The sequence below is a fragment of the Acartia tonsa genome, chromosome 7 (assembly GCF_053477335.1).
Source record: "Acartia tonsa isolate MP-2025a chromosome 7, ASM5347733v1, whole genome shotgun sequence".
NCBI classification, from domain to species: Eukaryota; Metazoa; Arthropoda; class Copepoda; order Calanoida; family Acartiidae; genus Acartia; species Acartia tonsa.
In genome coordinates this window covers 47,711,382-47,729,950 of record NC_137266.1, presented here as the reverse complement: position 1 = coordinate 47,729,950, position 18,569 = coordinate 47,711,382, and the positions used below count along the sequence as shown (strand labels likewise).

At 28.5% G+C, this 18,569-nt stretch overlaps 1 protein-coding gene across 1 annotated transcript in view; it reads left to right on the top strand.

Annotated features, from left to right (window-relative positions):
* Positions 1 to 18,569, top strand: part of LOC145324588 (uncharacterized) — a 108,048-nt gene that overhangs the window by 26,739 nt on the left and 62,740 nt on the right. Inside the window, exons 4-5 of the mRNA XM_080167170.1 lie at positions 6,646 to 6,697; positions 18,151 to 18,236. Of these exons, the coding sequence (XP_080023296.1) occupies positions 6,646 to 6,697; positions 18,151 to 18,236 (138 nt within the window). The remainder of the gene's footprint in view (positions 1 to 6,645; positions 6,698 to 18,150; positions 18,237 to 18,569) is intronic.

Here is an 18,569-nt window from a genome sequence, read left to right as displayed (position 1 = left end):
TAAAAAGTTAGAGTAGGGGGAATTTTCTGGCCCATAAACAGCCCATCTCATACGGAGTTCATGTAAACAAAGGGTTGGTTGTCTGTTGGATGCTACTTTACCTAATATCCTTAGGTGTTATAATATCGCCCATTACACGCGGATGATGCTCTGGATTCTCCAAATGATCACTTTAAAATCGAAGGATAATCCCGTTCAGTAATGTTGCAACGTTTGCAATTTAAATCGAACTACATCACGAATCAACAAATGGCATTGATACAATCTAATGTCTTCAATTGACCTAGCCCTAAAAAAATGATATATAGAAAAGGTTATAAAAACATTATACTGGTAACATTGAAAATTAATATACTTAATGTAGCGATTTAATCTGTCTGAACATTGTAAAGTAAACTTTACTTTTATACTTTCATATCATATTAGTGACTGCTTCCCTATTTTCAAGAAGAACTATATATTTTCACCAAAGTTTAGATTAGTTGTAGGTAGGTTTTAGGTGAGGTGGAATATCTTTTTTTTAGTGCTGTTTCCCTATTTGAAGTATGAAAAGCTGAAACCCATATCAATAAAAAACTTACCTCTTATGAAAAGTGACTACATCCCTAGACCTAGAGGAAATGACATCCAACCTTCTTTATATGGGGGAGGGGGATGGGGAATTTCTATTTTTAAAGGGGTAAAAATGGCACATAGATAAGGCTAATTATAGAATATTTAGTTTGAAGAAATTTATTGTGGCCAAAAAAACTTAAATCTATACATTTTATTCCAATCGATTTTTATCTCTATCTAAGTATCTATCTGCAAGAATAAATAAGGAAAAATATGACAGAAATGAGATAAGTAAAAAACTGACGAAATTATTATGATTCTTCTATTAGAAAAACTAAGTTATTCGGTAGTCGGAAAAATATTTAGTTCTATTAAAACATGCATAAATTCTGCTTTTCATAAATGGCATATAAATGATACAGATTAACGGTTGAAGGTTAAAGATAGTTGTAATATATAGTTGTTAAAAAGTTGAATCTTTTTATATTACCATCGATATATCTCTCTATCTATCTGTAAGAATAAAGAGAGAAAGATAAAATGATATGACAGATATAAATGTTAAAATATTACAAGTGTGGAGAGAGCCCATAAATTTGTGGAGTGACAGCAAATAGCAGCGCAGAGTAACAAAAAGAGTCCATCCACACCGTTCAATACAAAGAGCATTTTAAAAAGCGAATCTTTTCAATAATTAATGTCGGTCCAGCAGTCTGTAAGGGATAGCTCTTATCGTTAATTTAGGCATGTTAGCGTTATCCTTTACATTTAAAACTTAGCATGCTGATTCCTATAACAGTAAGGTATGATTTAGAAAGTGTAGCAACTCAATAATCATTACCAGATTATCCATACGTCACGCTAAATCATGTTAATTTTTAACTTTTTTTACAAAAAAAATCCTGTGATATAATTATCTTATTCATCTGATTTTTGAAACACTGATTTATAGGACAACGAGTTTAAAAATTCAACTTTTCGCATAATATTTTCCAATGTGCTGAATTTATGTGAAAATGGAAGAATAAGTGTAAACTTAGTTTATGCATAATTATAAAGCATAAATGTAAACTTTTACACTTATCTTTCTTAACTATCATATTATAGGGAAAATAAACTGAGGGAGAAGGGAGACTTATAGAGAGATATAGATAAAGAGATAGATATATAGATATAATTTAGAAAGTGAGAGAGATAAATATATACATATATATATAGAGAGAGAGAGAAAGAGAAATAATTATATCTAAACATTAGAAGAGTCTTTAAAGTGTCAATAAAAAATGTTCATAGTGGGGAAGAGATTTATCAGATGTAAATATATATAAAGAATTAATATAGTAAAAACAAGAATAAGAGGTATAAGAAGAAAAAGTAAGAAAGAAATAGACAGTGGAGTGAGTATTTAATTTAGATATTATAAATAAAATCGAAATTGAGAAAATCAAATAGATGGGAAAAGAAAAAAAATAATTAATATAAATAGAGGGCTAAAGGGCAAAGTAAGAAAAAGAGAAATTAAAATATTAATTTTGTTCCTATAAAGAATTTTTTTTGTAAAGCTGCCAATTAGGTAGATAGATATTATATGAATTTATCCAAATAAGATACATCCATTTATGTGCTATTTATGTATAAATAAGGTCTAGGTATTAAAGGCATTACTAGCATAGACATAAATGGGATAAATATGCACAAGTATACATTACATCTGTAACAGTGACAAATAGTCTGGATATAAATGTTAGAACAGGTAATTGGTACTAAAAACAACATTAGCTAATGTTTAAGTTTATAAAGTCTTTTTAGTTAAAACAATAACATTACTGTATTCTTTTTTATGTAGAAGGTATACTGTAAAGTTTTGGTTCTCTAGCAACAAAATCAATATATCTTTTAGTATGAATCTACTATCTTAAAGTATCTTCAGAAAAATCTATAGGGAAATAAAAAATAAAAATATAAATTTTCTTCTATACATCTTAATCTCATATGTAACTTGCCAAATTTATTAATTTATAGGTTTGTTCAAATGATTTCTTCTTTTTTACCATTTGTGTTCCAAAATATTTGTCCTTTTCCTTGTGTATATTGTATATATTAATACTAATACTCAGTGGTCTTAATCAAACATAAAATGATAAAATTATTCATAGAAAAGTAACACACAGGTATCATTTAGATAAAATAGTTTGCCTCATTTTTTTAGTTAATGGTGGTAAAATAGTCTGTTCTCATATTTTATCATTAATACTTCCAATCCTAGTATATAAACTAGTAAGGTTTTTTTTGTTTTGTTTTGATAACTGCTGAACCAATTGAGTTCTCCATTATATAGAAGATTCATATAGGCCCCTGAATAGTTTTAGGCTATTTAGTTTTTGATTTGTGAGCCTCGAATACATATTAGGAGCACAGTGGCTAGTTGTAATAAAAGGTATCAAATATCACACTTTAAAGTTATAACAAGCCAATTAATTTAAACCTGTTGTTACATTGAGCCAGGAAGCACACGGCTTGGTGTTAGGATTATGCTTAAATCCTTATCCTTATTTAGTCAGACTTAGTCATCAGATAACTGTTTGCTCCTTGTTTGTGACAAAAAATTAGTTTGATTTCAAAGACAAGGTTTTTGAAGAAAGAATTGTCCGGCTAATTTTGTATATCAAGACGGTCCAACTGCCTTACTGTATAGTCTGGCTATCCTGATTTAAATGTTTTTGGTCTGACTTCTGGTACAAAAAAAGCATTTAATGTTGAGATTAGGATGAATTAGTTAAATGAATATGTTAGGACCTACATCTACAGACATGATATTGATAAACATATTTTTAAAATTTATCCTCTTTTTTGTTTTGTTTTTATACGTGTTTTCCTACAATAACCTTTTTTTGTGTACAATATTTTTTGTCCAATATTAGGAAACATGTTAATCAACATAAAACATGCAAGATCAGAGAAAATAATCTATTTGCTTAATTAACATTCTGCTAAATACTTTTTTATCCTTAGATGTAATTACTCAAAAACTATATATTTTCTTTTATACATTTAAATAAGAAATAGTATTTACTCAGACAAGTAATGATAAAAAAATTTCTAGTTATTTTTATACTGTTATACTTCTAGGAAAATAAGATTCAGATTTTTGAACAAAAATACAAAAAGGTTGAATACACATAGGAAAACGATCTTTTCTAAGAACTATTTTTATGAAAGAGAAAAACCACTTTATTGCTTAGCCTATTAAAATTTTTTACCTTGGTGAGGAAAAAAGTGCTAGTAGTATTTTTGTTAAAAGAAATTATAAGTTTAATAAAAGTCATGATTACAAAATTTAGTAAGTATATCACAAAATCAATAAAATACTAGACCCAATTTTAATATCATACAAAGTCTTTATTCTAACTTAAAATATTCTGGTTGGTTGGAATACAAATAAAATTCCTATGAATTATATGTCCTTTCTACTGAAATCTACTAAAATTTTATTCAAAGTTTAAATGTTGGTTGAGTGAGTACATATATTCACTGAGAACACAGCAAGGTGTTTCTATTATGTAGTTTTCCAATAGTTTGTTCATTAGAAAAGTTAACATTTAATTATATTACAAATATTAATACCATAGAAGAAAAGTTAAAGACAATAAATATTTTATGTTTATAAAAATTACATTAAATTAGGTTTGTTGAAAATAAAAAATTCAAAATCAATAGTTTTTATTTGTGGATTTAGATAAATTTTTGACATCCAAAATTGTTGAATTTTACTATCATTATGTTTGCTAATTTACTACTGAACTAAAAAGGATTTTACTTGTAATAAAGAAAACAATAAGCTATTAACAGATTCATAATAAATTCAACCTGTATTAATTAAATACATAACTTTACTAAATATTTCCTGTAGGAATGATTTATGGTTTTATAATTTAAGGTTTATAAGGTTTTATATGAACACTAGCACAATGTGGTACTGTGTATTTAATGTTCATTTTGGTTTATATTGTATTTTAAACCAAATTCTGATTTTACCAGGAAATATTTTTTTATGTCTTACTAAGCTACTTCTAAAATTTTTATATCAGTAACACTTTAAGATAATTTATCCTCTAAACCAATTTTTTGATTTTAATTTTTTTCTGACAATGCTTTTCTTAGCTAAAAGTTAAATCCCCCAACTTTAGAGAATACATAACAAGGTAAAGTTTGTTAAAATAAAATGTAAAGGAATTATTTTTCTGTCCATTAGCCTTAGAGGAAACTTTACCTAGCAGCCTACAGTCTAATTTATTTTATGTATACATATGTATGTATTTTACACATGAAATAAAGCTAATATTTGTGAATAAATGGAATTAAATTTTTTTATTAGGTCAAAACTATCAAACAAAAATATTAATATAATTAAAACAAAATAGAAAATCAACAACAACAAAAAATACAACAAGGTTTTTAGCAATAAAAATGAAGATTTTAAACAAAATACAATACTATTATAGTAATTAAGATTGTATTATCAAAAAGTTGAGATTCGTAATTCTAAACCCTCTATCCATATTCATTATTACATCCCTATAAATGGCCAAAATACCTACATTTGTATATTCCTAAATATACATGTATATACATATTGTACCACTTTCTCCCTCTTTACCTTTTATACATTATTCTTTCTCTCCCTTAGTTTTCTAAGAAAACAGTAAATTTATTCTGAATTATTCATCAGTAATGATTCTGTAACCTTTTAGATAAAAGAAAAACTGCCAAATGAACTTTTATCTTAATTTTATTTTAAACATTTTAAAATTTTTAAAATTAGGATTGTAATGAAATTTTATAGATGAGTTTACAATAACCTAATCAAAAATCAATTAGTTACATGTGTATATACAAATATAGGTTATGTAAATAATAAAATCTGCATAAATGTATAAATGTGCATTATTCTTTCTCTTCCTTTAAAAGCTGGGCAATGGACATTTAGATCCCTGATAAAATAACATGAATATTCACATCATAAATTTATTAGATTAACAAATAAAAGTACAATTTTTTCCTATTGTTTTGAATTTCATTGACAGGTAGATGTTACCATATACAGCGCAGCAATTGCTGATAAAATTGAATGATATTTTCAATGGAATGTAGGTTATGACAGTAGCAGTTACCTATTACAAAAATTTATTAAGTTCAAAATATAATAGAAATCAAGTAAAAATAATTAGTTAAAACAATTTATTCTTGTATATATGAATGAAATGGTATTTCTATACTATTTGCAATAATGTTTGTTATTGAATATCTATATATCTGTATGTAAGAATAGCATACTAATCACAACATTTTTATTGCAAGATAACACAATATATTTTTTTGTTTTGTATAGGTTTTGGTTTTTAGTTAAGAAAATTAAATATTAACACTTGAAATAAAGGCAAGCTTAATTTAATAAATATTGTTTAATGTTTATCATAAAAAAGTTTGTTGGATATCCCAGAACTTTACTCTGTGATATTTGTAGGATGTAGGGCACTATCATGTTTAAAGTAAGGAACTCTCTCTCTATATATAAAATAAAGTTTAAAAACAATTTGTAATTAGAATTGAAGTATCATCTTTATGGAATCATCCTTTTGTAACTTGTTATTCTAGAATTGTAGAAATGTAAGGGATCTTTGTGTGGGTAAAGTTTATGTAGACTGGTCCTGTCCTAGCTTTTCAATTTATCTTTTCCTTTCTCACACAAAAGTCTAAACACCAGAGGTATATTAGACTGGTACAATGGTGTTCTAAAGTTTAGTTATAAAATATAACCTTAGGATGTGAGGAATGTTTTTGGTATGAAATTCATACCCAGAAGATTAGAATGACAATACAGCATAGATTCCTTACTGGATCTTACTGGAGTTTCAAGTCATCTCAATTTTTATAACTGAGTGTAGACTTAAACTATTTATCTCTTAATTTGTGACCTAAAAAATCATAGACTGAAATTCCTCATTTTTTCTTGCTAGATGAAATGAATTAAGTTGACCCTTTAATGCTAATAGTCTAATATAATACTACAATAATGTCTATGTCTAGGAATAGAATTAAAGTTCTATCAGAAAGATCATTTGTTGGCCTTAAAGAGTTGCAGGTAAATATATTTTTATTCCATTAGTCATATTTATATATCTATGTAAATGTAAATATAAATGTTTCCTTGTATCATATTATCAAATTCTTAATATTTCAATAGCTATTAGTCAGTCTGTACATTATTTGTACAAGAATAGATTGCTTATTTAGTGGGTATTCTAATTTATGTTATAAGTACACTGTACAACTTATTTTGAGGTAATTTTTTGTAAATTGATACACTACATTCTAAACACATCTATTTCTTTTCTCATGCTCAATTGATTAGTGTTACTTGTGATTATACTTACTGATAAGGTCACCAAATAGACCTAGATTTTTTATAGATTCAGCTCTAATATTTTATCCACTTATTTTTCTTTCTGTCAAGTTGTCCCAATATTATAGAATCAAAGTCCTATTTGACCTTAAATTGATATGTTTACAGTCTCCAAGGGGTGTAAGATTATTAACCGTTGTAAATTTTCAAACATATGAATATTTATCATGTAGAAACTGAAAGACAGACTGACAGTAGTGTAAGCTTACTAGAAAATGCTTTGAGTTTAAGAAATGTGTCACAACTCCTAGACAATTAGGTTTTTTTTACTTGTAAAATGAGAATCCTCTACACTGTACTTTAAATTAGACCTTCAAAGAAACAATTGGCAAAATAAATTGGAACCCTTCTATCTTGTAATGTTAATGGATATTGGGATAGGTTTATAATTTTTATATTTTCATAATAAATACTTTACTGAAAATTCTTAATACAAGAGCAGATAAGTACAATTTCAGGAAATATTTCAAACCAATATAGATAGAAGACAAATTTTGTCGAAGCCTTTTTTGTAAAGGGGTGTTAATACTCTAATTCTTTGAAAACTTTCATTTTACCCCCCTCCTAATATTTGAAAATACATTAGATAACCTCCCTCAAACCTTTGGAACCCCTTATTTTAACCCCCTGAAAAAATGCTTGGATGTCCTTGTGCAGAGTAAATACTTTTGGGTTCATTTGAAAGAATTGTTTCTTCTTTATTCCTGAATTGGTAATCCTATCAGTATCTATCTATCTATCCACATTAATCTCCTCCTACTTTATGTTGTTTGTAATTAGCTCTTGTAAAAAAAAACAGGGTCCAAGGTATAGTTATTGAGAAAATGATATTAGATATATGAATTATTTTTAATTTTGATTTACTACAAATTATTGGTTTTTACTTTTCTAAAATATTTGCTTGATCTATACTTTTTTATAATTTCTGTTGTTTTTCTCCCTGTAAATGGCATGGATGATATTGATTACATACTTGGACAATCTACAATCCTTCTTTACCATAGAGACATTATGTAAGAGTTTATCAAGAGTGTTTTCCAAAGATTAACCTTGTAAGAGTATACATTTTTATAATCTAATTAGTATAGATAGGTTACTAACTTTATTAGTCATAAATTAGCTAGAGGGCGAAAATGTGTTTTGACTGTCCTTTGTTTGATAACAAATTTTCAATTATAAATCAGTCAAAGTCATATTTTGCTTCCTTCACCCTTTAATTTAATAAACTTTGTTTTTAGGTCCCTTTTCAATTAAAAATTATAAATGGCTGTAATTTTCTTATTTTTAAAGCTAGATTGACATTTTTTGTCAAAAAATATTTGTTTTTATGTAAATTTTAAACTAGAAATCTTAAAATGTATATTTCGGCTTTCTCAGCTCTCTTGGCATTTTGAGGGAAAGTCCCATTGTATTTATCTATAATACAAAGTAGAACGATGTCTGTCCGTCTGTCTGTCCGTCTGTCCGTCTGTCTGTCCGTCTGTCTGTCCGTCTGAAGCTTAAGATCTCAGTAACCACTGAACCGATTGGGCTCTACTCTTCAGGGAATATACCTACTGGTCCTGTGATGGTTTTAAGCTATTTTCTTGGGGGGTGGGACACCCCAAACCCCCCCAAAAAATGAAAATACCCCCCCCCAAAAAAAAAAAATTTTTTTTACTTTTTCTTTTTAAATCTAAAATACGAAAAATTAAGTTGATCAAACCTCTAGGGGCACAGCCCCTAGAGGCTAGGGGCGAAGCCGCTAGTTCCTTATAAAGAAAAAGAATTAAATAAATGCTATTTAACTTTTTAAAAATATAATGTTGATTTTTATTTGATCATGTCATCGTTCCATCTTGCAAAGATTGTGATACTTTACCTCTCTGTATTCTTACAAAGTTGCTAAATTTTAGTGCAATTTCAGGTTACAATTTTACCAAAATTATTGTTGTCATTGATTAAGTAGAAGAGTAAATTTTGTTTAAATTATTAGGTTATGGGGAGAGGGCGACATTTGCAAAACTGACATAAAGACCAGGTATCTAAAGGGATAAGACAATGACCGATAAATTGATGTATAGCCCCAATAATGATACATAAAATTTCCGTTAATGACAGTTAATTCAATGATCCAACCAATCAGAATTCACAAAAAGTCCTCAACGTTGTTAAGTCAACAAATAAGAAAGTATAAACTTTGGGGACTAGTTTACAATAAACATGCCATTGTCCCCTTTCTCTCTGCACAAAGACATCCTACAAAAAGTCTTATTTTCAGATGGTAAGATTATAAGAAACACCATCTTTTTCCTTCTCGAGTTCTGTACATAAAAAGAAGATCCCAATTAGCATTATTGGTCTTTGTTCTCTAGATTACTCACCAGGAAGGAAGGGAACAGTGTGCTGTTTATTATATTAGTCCCCAAAGTATTTTGATAACGTTTTCGTTGGCTTAACAACTTTGGGGACTTTTATGAATTTTGATAAGTTAATTCATTAAGATGAGTGTCACTAACCACTAATTATTTTGTGTATTATCATTGGGAATGTAAATTAATGTATCAACCATTTTCTTATCTCTTTATATTCCTGGTTCTCTAGCTTACTCAGAGCTTGTGATGTAAATTCTAACACTACGAGAATATCCTTTATTTAGAGAGACATGTATTTTCAGAAGAAAAAAAAAAGTCTTAAAATTTTTTTAGAATCAAAAATATATTTCACAAAATGATGTGTTATACTGTTTTATTATTGATGATAATTAAAACATAATATTTCACAACAACTGGAATCATTGTTTCTGTTAAATTAAATTCATAAAATCTTTTGTTTTGTAAAAGAAATGTCTAAATACATGTTTTTCTCTTCTTTCTATAATCCCTTTTTTATACCTTTTACATCAGAGTTTTACATCATATGGCTAAATATACAAATAAATTAAAAGAATTTCTTACAGCTATCCAATGTCCCCTAAGAATATTTCCATCCCCTTTCCATTTTATCTACTATATCATACAAATTTTCACATCATTGTTTTGTTTATAAAATTTGAAACAGAAAAAGTTATGTTTAAGACAAAAGAAAATAATGTTAAAAAACTTTGAACATTAGCCAGGTTATTAACAGAGTTTCTTCTGAAATTTTAAGTTAAAGTTGAAAAAAGACTAAGTTATTTTGACTTTAGTATAACATTATACTAAAAACCAAATATCAACTAAGTGCACTTGAGGAAAGGGGGAGGGGGGGTGGGGTTAATCTTACACTTTCAAATTTAAACAACGTCATTTCAATAATATTTATATATATATATTTTAAATGACAGTCAGACATAAAATACACCCGACTGCTTTGCTGTGTGAAACATAATCATAAATTTGTTTTATACTGAAAGTTGATAACATTTATTATTACTTGTTTTGTTTCTTACTTACAATCATGTGGGGATAAGAAGATTGACAAAAATGTTGATACAAAATTGAATTTGAGAATATTTTGTCGACTTAAATTCTATGTATTGGTGTTGTCTTGTCGTTATTCTAAGTAAATTTATAGTGTTGATTATATAAAAAAACAAATTGCTTCACTTTTTTCAATATAAACCCTGCACAAGGGCTACGTCTCAAGCTGTACTGCTCTGGAGAGGTGAGTAGATTCAAAGTTCAATATTGTTTTCTAATTATGATTGCTTGAGCATGAATTGTATTTTTTTAAATTTGTTTTTGACCAAAATTGTAGGCTTTATAATGAAGCAATTGTTTCTTTAACAATCTTTGGCACTAAAGGAAAGTGACTTTAGCTGACTTTTTTTTTAAAATAATGAATTAAAAATAATTCAAGAACAATTTTAATAATACATTATTGTAGTAACAGATCAATGAATTGATGTCTTAAAATGAATTTTTATTTTTTTGTAGACATAAAATTTTACTTTTATTCCTGACTTTCAATGCAGTGCAATCATTTAAACTAAGTTATAAGATACGCAATAATAAATCAAAACTATGTAAACAATTCAATTTAAAAACAAGCCTAAAGAATTTAGCATAACGTAGAACAAATGCTATACGCTTAATCACAATTAATATTTGAAAGTACTTTATATTTTGTCTTCTTTTAAGAAGTGTGGGTGGGATGGTAATCAGGGATCTAAAGGGAAAAGACAATGGTCGATGAATTGATAATACACAAAATTACCCCTTATTCATATTACAAATAGTGGTTGAAGCGTTTGGACACTCAACTCCATATCAAACCAATTAAAATTTAATATGAGTCCCCAAAGTTGATGAGCCAACAAATAAGAATAAAATATTATATTACTTTTGGACTAGTACAATAAACACCCCAATGTCCTCTAAATCTCTGATTTACTATAAGCATAATGCAATAAGCTTTATGTTAATTATCATTACTTTCTTATTTACTTTTTTTAAAGAAGTGTGGGTGGTGGGGGGGGGGAGTTAGTCAGGGATCTAAAGTTATAAGGCATTTGCCGATGAATTATGAATTGATGTACATTTCAAATGATGATACACAAATTACCCCCTCTGTAGATTACGAATAGTGGTTGATACGTTTGGACATTCATCTTCATGATTAAAATTTAATAAGAAAACATTATTGTAAAACTTTTGAGACTAGTGTAATAAACCGCATAATGCTCACTCCCTCCCTATGTATAGTATCTGATTTTTCACGATGGTCCCTTAAGGCATTGGTCGCAGACACAATGAATAGGAAAATGGCCCAAATTCCATGCAATTACATGTATGTAGAAGCAAATATATGCAGGGAGGGAGGGGATATTGAGTTGTTTGTTACACTCATCACCAAAGTTTTATGATATGTTTTCTAACCAACTTTTGGGACCTTTATTGATTTTTGATTGGTTTGTTCTTTAAGTTTCAACCACTAATAGTAAACTACAGAAGGTTTGATTTTGTGGATCATCATTGTGAATGTACATCTATTTATTGACCATTGTCTTATCCCTTTAGATCCCTGAAATATATGTGTAAACACTTGAAATACATAGCACAGGTTTACCAGAATTATATATGGAATGTCTTTCAGTTGCACCAATGGTATTTCAGCAATTCAGGAAAAGTTTTTTAATTCTCTTTTGATGAAAGCCATATTTATTGCTCATCCATATATTAAAGCAAGCATCTCTGTCTGTGTGTTTATCAAAGGATCTCACTTTCCAAGGAACCGAAAGGATTTTGCTTTATATTATTACGTCTCATGGGTACTGGGAAGGTTTATAGCTAACCAAAAAAAAATCGGAAAAAAATCTGTAGTAATTGATATAATTTCAGTGAAATAAAGTAGTAAAGATAATTTTTTTAACCCCCAATATATAAGAAGTAGGGGATAGATTATTCATATTGCATTAGCATATCTTTGTGTCTATAGTTTGATTTAAACAAGGAAATATAACTAATTTAAAAGAGTAGAATAATACACTGCACTAGTGTTGAAAAAAGACTAACCTTAGAAAAAAAACACAGCTTAAAAGTAGAAATGTATTTTGATTAGTTACATCAACCATCTATAGTCCTTTCTTGAACAACATTTTGTTTTTAATTAAGTAAGAATAAATATTAAATATAAATAAATATTTTATGCTAAGATTTGTATAACACATAATATTGAACTAGATTGAGTAAACATAAAATTGTAATAACATGCAATAGTATGCATTTACACATCTACAGGGTGCCCTAAATAAAAAGATCTATACTAAACAATATGATATGGCAATTAAAATCACTACTAAAAACTATTATAAAACTTCTGTTTTAACTAACTAATCCAAAGAAATAGTAGTTAGAACAACATCTTTTACAGAACCTTGTAATGTTCTTGGTAAAATAATAAGATATTTGATAAGTGGTGTTTATATCAATGCTTTCAAGGGAACAAAAAATATATATATTTTTAATCAGTGTAGTGCAAAAGAGGGTTATACCCCCCCCTTGAAAAATTAAATGGGATGGTATCTAAGTAAAAAACAAACCCCATTAAATTTAGGGAGTTGTAATAAAAAAGTATGTGCTTTGTGCTTCCATCTACAAGACAAAAGAAAATTTGGGATATTCGAGTTATCTATAATACAAAGTAGAATGATGTCTGTCCGTCCGTCTGTCTGTCCGTTTGGGGTATGATTCCATCCACCCCTCTTGTTGTCTGAAATACACCCCCTAAAAGCTCTCACCCACCTGTACACCTTCAATTTAAGCATAAGGAGATTGTAAAAATTTTTAAGTGCTCTAAACTAGCTTTTAATATTGATATCAAGTCCCACAACAATTTGGAAAAATTGGACACCCAGTAAAAACAAACAGAGCAATGTTTAGTGTATGTTATAGTGTATGCAACCAGGGAGGGAGGGGACATTAGGCTGTTTATTACACTGGTCCCCAAATTCTTCTAATAACGTTTTCTTATTCGTTAGCTTAACAACCTTGGGGAGTTTTATTAAATTTAATTGGTTGTTTAATTAAGTTGAGTGTTCAATCGTTTCAACAACTAAATTTAATCTTTTATAAGGGCTATTCTGTGTATCATTATTGGGGATGTACATCATTTTATCGGCAATTGTCTTATCCCTCTAGATCCCTGATATGCATCTTAGAATTGAGAACAAATACTTTTAAACTTGAAAAGTTGATGCATACAATTATTCTTACAAAAGGACACAATAAACTTTCTGTCTTTTTATTCAAATTTAAAAATATCTTTAAAAGTCAAGAAATAAAATAAAAATATTATGCTTTATGTTATTCTAGAGGCTACTCCCCTATAAAATCTGGGACATGTAAGAAAATGTTAGTAAACGAAATATAGTATATTATGAAATAGCATATTCGCCTCTAGTACGTATTCAAAAAGTTAGATGGGTGATAGACAAAAAGTCTAAAAACAAGGATTAAATATACAATTAAAATAACCTAAAATCATCCATGACATTTATGACTCTTTCCTGTAAAGGAGAACTCAATCAGTTTAGTAGCTATAGAAACCTTAATTGCTACAGACAAAAAATCTTGGTTCTTTATATAATAGGATATATTATTTTATAAAACATCCAATCCAACCAATTTTGTAAGGATAGAATATACACTACTGATCTTTTATAAAGGCAAAATATATGGTAAAATAGAGTGTTCTACATGTATGTATATAAAAATATGGATATAAAGAAACATTAGAGTTATATATAACAAATAGAGTGTACTGCAAGTATATAAAAATATGGAAAAAAAGAAACATTAAAGTTGATGTTCAAAGGGGTAATTTTTGTTTACGTTTTTTCGTAATGGTTTAGTCAAACTGTTCTTAACTATAAACCATTTTATGCATATACATTTGGGTATAATTTAAAACACCTTGACTTAATAAGAGCATTTGACTATTATCTAACTTTACGCGAGAAAAAACCTTTTTATTCAACTACATTTCAATGGAGTAATAATATATCAATACTTAATTACACTATTAAAACAATAAATGAAGAAAAAAGTATACTGTTTGTAGGATGGAATAGCTTATTCGTGCATCAATTTACAAAAATAAATTAAAGAACAATTTGTCATAAAAAATTTTAATCGATATGATAAATATCTCTATATATAATTCAGAACATTTAAACAATTAAAAGCTGTCCCTTTTAGATATTCAAAATATTAGCCCTCTATTTCGTCTTTAAAATATGACCAGTGATAGGCCAATACACAGACTAAATTACAAAAGGCAAGCCAGTATACATTTTTATTGACCAATGGTAGGCCAGTTTGACGTCATTTTTCAAAGATAGCTTCCAAATCATGAGTTAATTTTAGGTCAGAATAAGTTAAAACAAATTTTTATTGTCTTAGAATAACTGTTCCATCTCTAATGTATGAATGGGTGAATACACATACAACTTGAATCCTAATTTCCAACTATGTGTTGAATTATCAAAGAGAGAGAGAGAGATGGGGCAAAGGGCTGTTTCAACACTATTCCCCAAAGTTTTATTCTTATTCGTTGGCTTAGCTACTTTGGGGACTTTCAGTGAATTTTTATTGGTTGGTTAATAATTTGAGTATGCAAACATCTAGCCAATAATTGTAATCTACAGAAGAGGTAATTTGTGTATCATCATTGGGAATATACATATCTTTATTCGCCATTGTCTTATTCCTTTATATCCCTGAGAATTATATTCTGGGGCCGGGCTCTGCTTTGAATAAGAATAAAGCTGGAAATTGGGAACCATTTGTCCGGAAACTACATTTAATTAAAGGAATAGAGAGAAAGGAAACGGACTGCAAAATTTTAGCATAATTTTTAGGCCTTGCTTCCAGGGATCTAAAGGTATAAGACAATGGCCGATAAAATGATGTACATCCCAAATGATGATACATAGAATAGCCCCTTTATTAGATTACAATTAATGGTTAAAACATTTAGACACTTAACTTAATAATCTAACCAATCAAAAATCACTGGTGGTCCCCAAGGTTGTTAAGCAAACGAATTAGAAAAATCTACTATAAAACTTTGGGGACTCTGTGTAATAAACATCCCATTGTCCCCTCTTTCTCTGGTAATTTTTAGGACTTGCTTTAGATGTAACATATTTTACATGTAAAGTGTGTTACCTTTTTTTATGTTTTATTATTATTTGGACACAACTTGGTAAAAAATGCTCGCAAATCAGACCTTTTTCAACTAAAGATACTCAAATGGTTTCTTTACAAGCCCAATCAATCAGTTTTAAGATATCTTTATATTTCAAGAAAAATTTATGAAAATACTAAAAAACATCAAATTTGGGTGTTACCTTTTATATGCACAGATACCATAAAATCAACAGAAAAAATACTAGTTTTACTTTTCTGTCATTTTTAAAGTTTGATTCTGTTAAAATGGATATTCTTGAAAGGATTTATGCATTGAAATATACTGAAACATAATATTGGGCAGAAATTAATGTATTTCAAAGAAAGAAAATTTTGAAAATAAGAAATTCGACCTCTATCACTTCAGAGGACAGCTGCCAACCTCCAGTTGACAGGATATAGTTAAATACTTGTTAGCAATAATAATTAGCCTAAAAAGTAAAACAAGAAGTTTTTTAATGTGGCAAAAAAATAATAATCTAAATCTTAATTTTGGGAATGATGATCTAAAGGATGCTCTTACTGGTGGTGATGATGACCTAGATGGTATCCAAGTACATGAGTGTTATGACAACTCATCTATTCAACTATGGTCCAATTTTTGTATTTGTAGCAGCCTCCAATTAAAAGTTGTAACAAGAAATATAACCATCTTTTAAAAACTACTATATTTACCTTATGAATTGGAGAATTTAAAAACCATGATTGTATGTTTTGGGATTTCTCTTGATTGGAGAATGCTACAAATACAAAAATCGGACCATAGCTTAATAGATAAGTTGTCACAATGCTCATGTATTTGGATACCATCTGGGTCATCATCACCAACAGCAAGAGCGTCTTTAAGATTATCATTCCCAAATTTAAGATTTAGATTATCATTTTTTTGCCACATTAAAAAACTTTTTGTTTTACTTTTTGGGCTAATTATTATTGCTAACAAGTATTTAACTATATCCTGTTAACTGGAGGTTGGCAGCTGTCCTCTGAAGTGATAGAGATCGAATTTCTTATTTTCAAAATTTTCTTTTTTTGAAATACATTAATTTCTGCCCAATATTACGTTTCAGTATAATCAATGCATAAATCCCTTCAAGAATAGCCAATTTAACAGAATCATGCTTTAAAAATGACAGAAAAGTAAAAATAAGTATTTTTTCTGTTGATTTTATGGTATCTGTGCATATAAAAGGTAACACCTAAATTTGCCGTTTTTTAGTATTTTCATCAATTTTCCTTGAAATAAAAAGATATCTTAAAACTGATTGATTGGGCTTGTAAAGGAACCATTTGAGTATCTTCGGTCGAAAAAGATCTGATTTGTGAGCATTTTTAACCAAGTTGTGGCCAAATAATAATAAAACATAAAAAAAGGTAACACACTTTAGAATATTTGAATATACAATATGGACAGAATAAGGAATTGTACCATGCATTGGGTATATTACTATATAATTAAAACTAACGACTGTGCCCCTAGCATCTAGGGGCTCTGTATTCGAAAAAGCAGAGAGATGCTAATATAATATATCAAAGTCATTCCAAGACTTTTATTCAAAAATTAAATAACCTAAAACCTTCACTTTTGAAGCTTACGTTAAGGAGATAATCAAATTGAAGTTATTGAGATCTTAAGCTCCATACAGTGAAAATAAATTACTACTTCAATAATAGGATATAAATAAAGATAATAAGGTAAGGTTCCATTTTTTTTTGTTAGGTAAAGTTTATGTAGTCTAATTTAGAGTCATTTAATAGGAAGGAAATTTTAGATTTTTCACTTGATTTGGTTACTGATTATATTTTGTTTCAAACAATTTTATACCTCTAAAACTTTAACATATTTTAATTATGAATATTTTTCAAAATAACAAATGTATAAATGTATGTATTGTATATACAAGTAAATCTGTATGTACGTTTACGTAATTTTTATGTTGCTTTTGTTTCTTGTTGATAAAGAAATAATTAAATCTACTGACCGTACTGACCTAATATTCTTATTCTTTATTTACTTCTGTAAGTGTATGGAAACGTATTTTTCTTCAAGGCTCGGCAGCCGCCTATAAGCCTCAGGGAAAACAACTTTTTATAATTTAAAAATCAACTTGAAGTCTCAACCTGACCGAAATATGGCATTGCCTTGTTTCAAAAATCTTTTCAAAGCATTAAAACGGGCTGTAATTTGAGGCTTAGTCGCGGCTGCCAAGCTCTGTTTTCTCAACTGATTTTTTTATTTCTTATTTATCTACTGCTACAATTTTGGTGATAAATAACTGTTGTATGAAAAAAAAACTCTTAGGAAACTTATCTACCATCCTTGTGGTGTCCCTTCTATTATTATATAATTAAACCTAAACTTAACATGAAAACTGTGCCTTTTTTCTTCAATTTAATTTGCAATACATGTGCATTATTTCTTGAGCAATATAAATGGGAAATTACTACCATCTATTTTAATCATCCTTGTTTTCTATCTAGGTATTGAATATGAGTGGAAACAGTCTGACAAACATAACAGCCAACTCTTTCTCAACCCTGGGAAAATTAGAAACTTTAGACTTGAGGAATATTCACATGTGCCAATGAAAATATTAATATGTATATGGAGAATTGGATTTATCCTCTTATCTTAACACTGAGTTTTCTCATTATAAAGTAATATGATGTCTGTTTTTATATCTTAATACTCTATATAAGACTAGCGGCTACGCCCCGAGAGACCTCTCGGGGCACGTAAGATATTTTCTTTTCAATCTATGTTAGTTATATTTTTGAGAGGGTAGTGGTAACCTACCCAAAATAAATATAGACCTTTACAGGACATATGTCCTGTAAAGGAGAACCATATCGGTTCAGCGGTTAGCGATATCCTTCGGAACAGACATACAGAAAGAGAT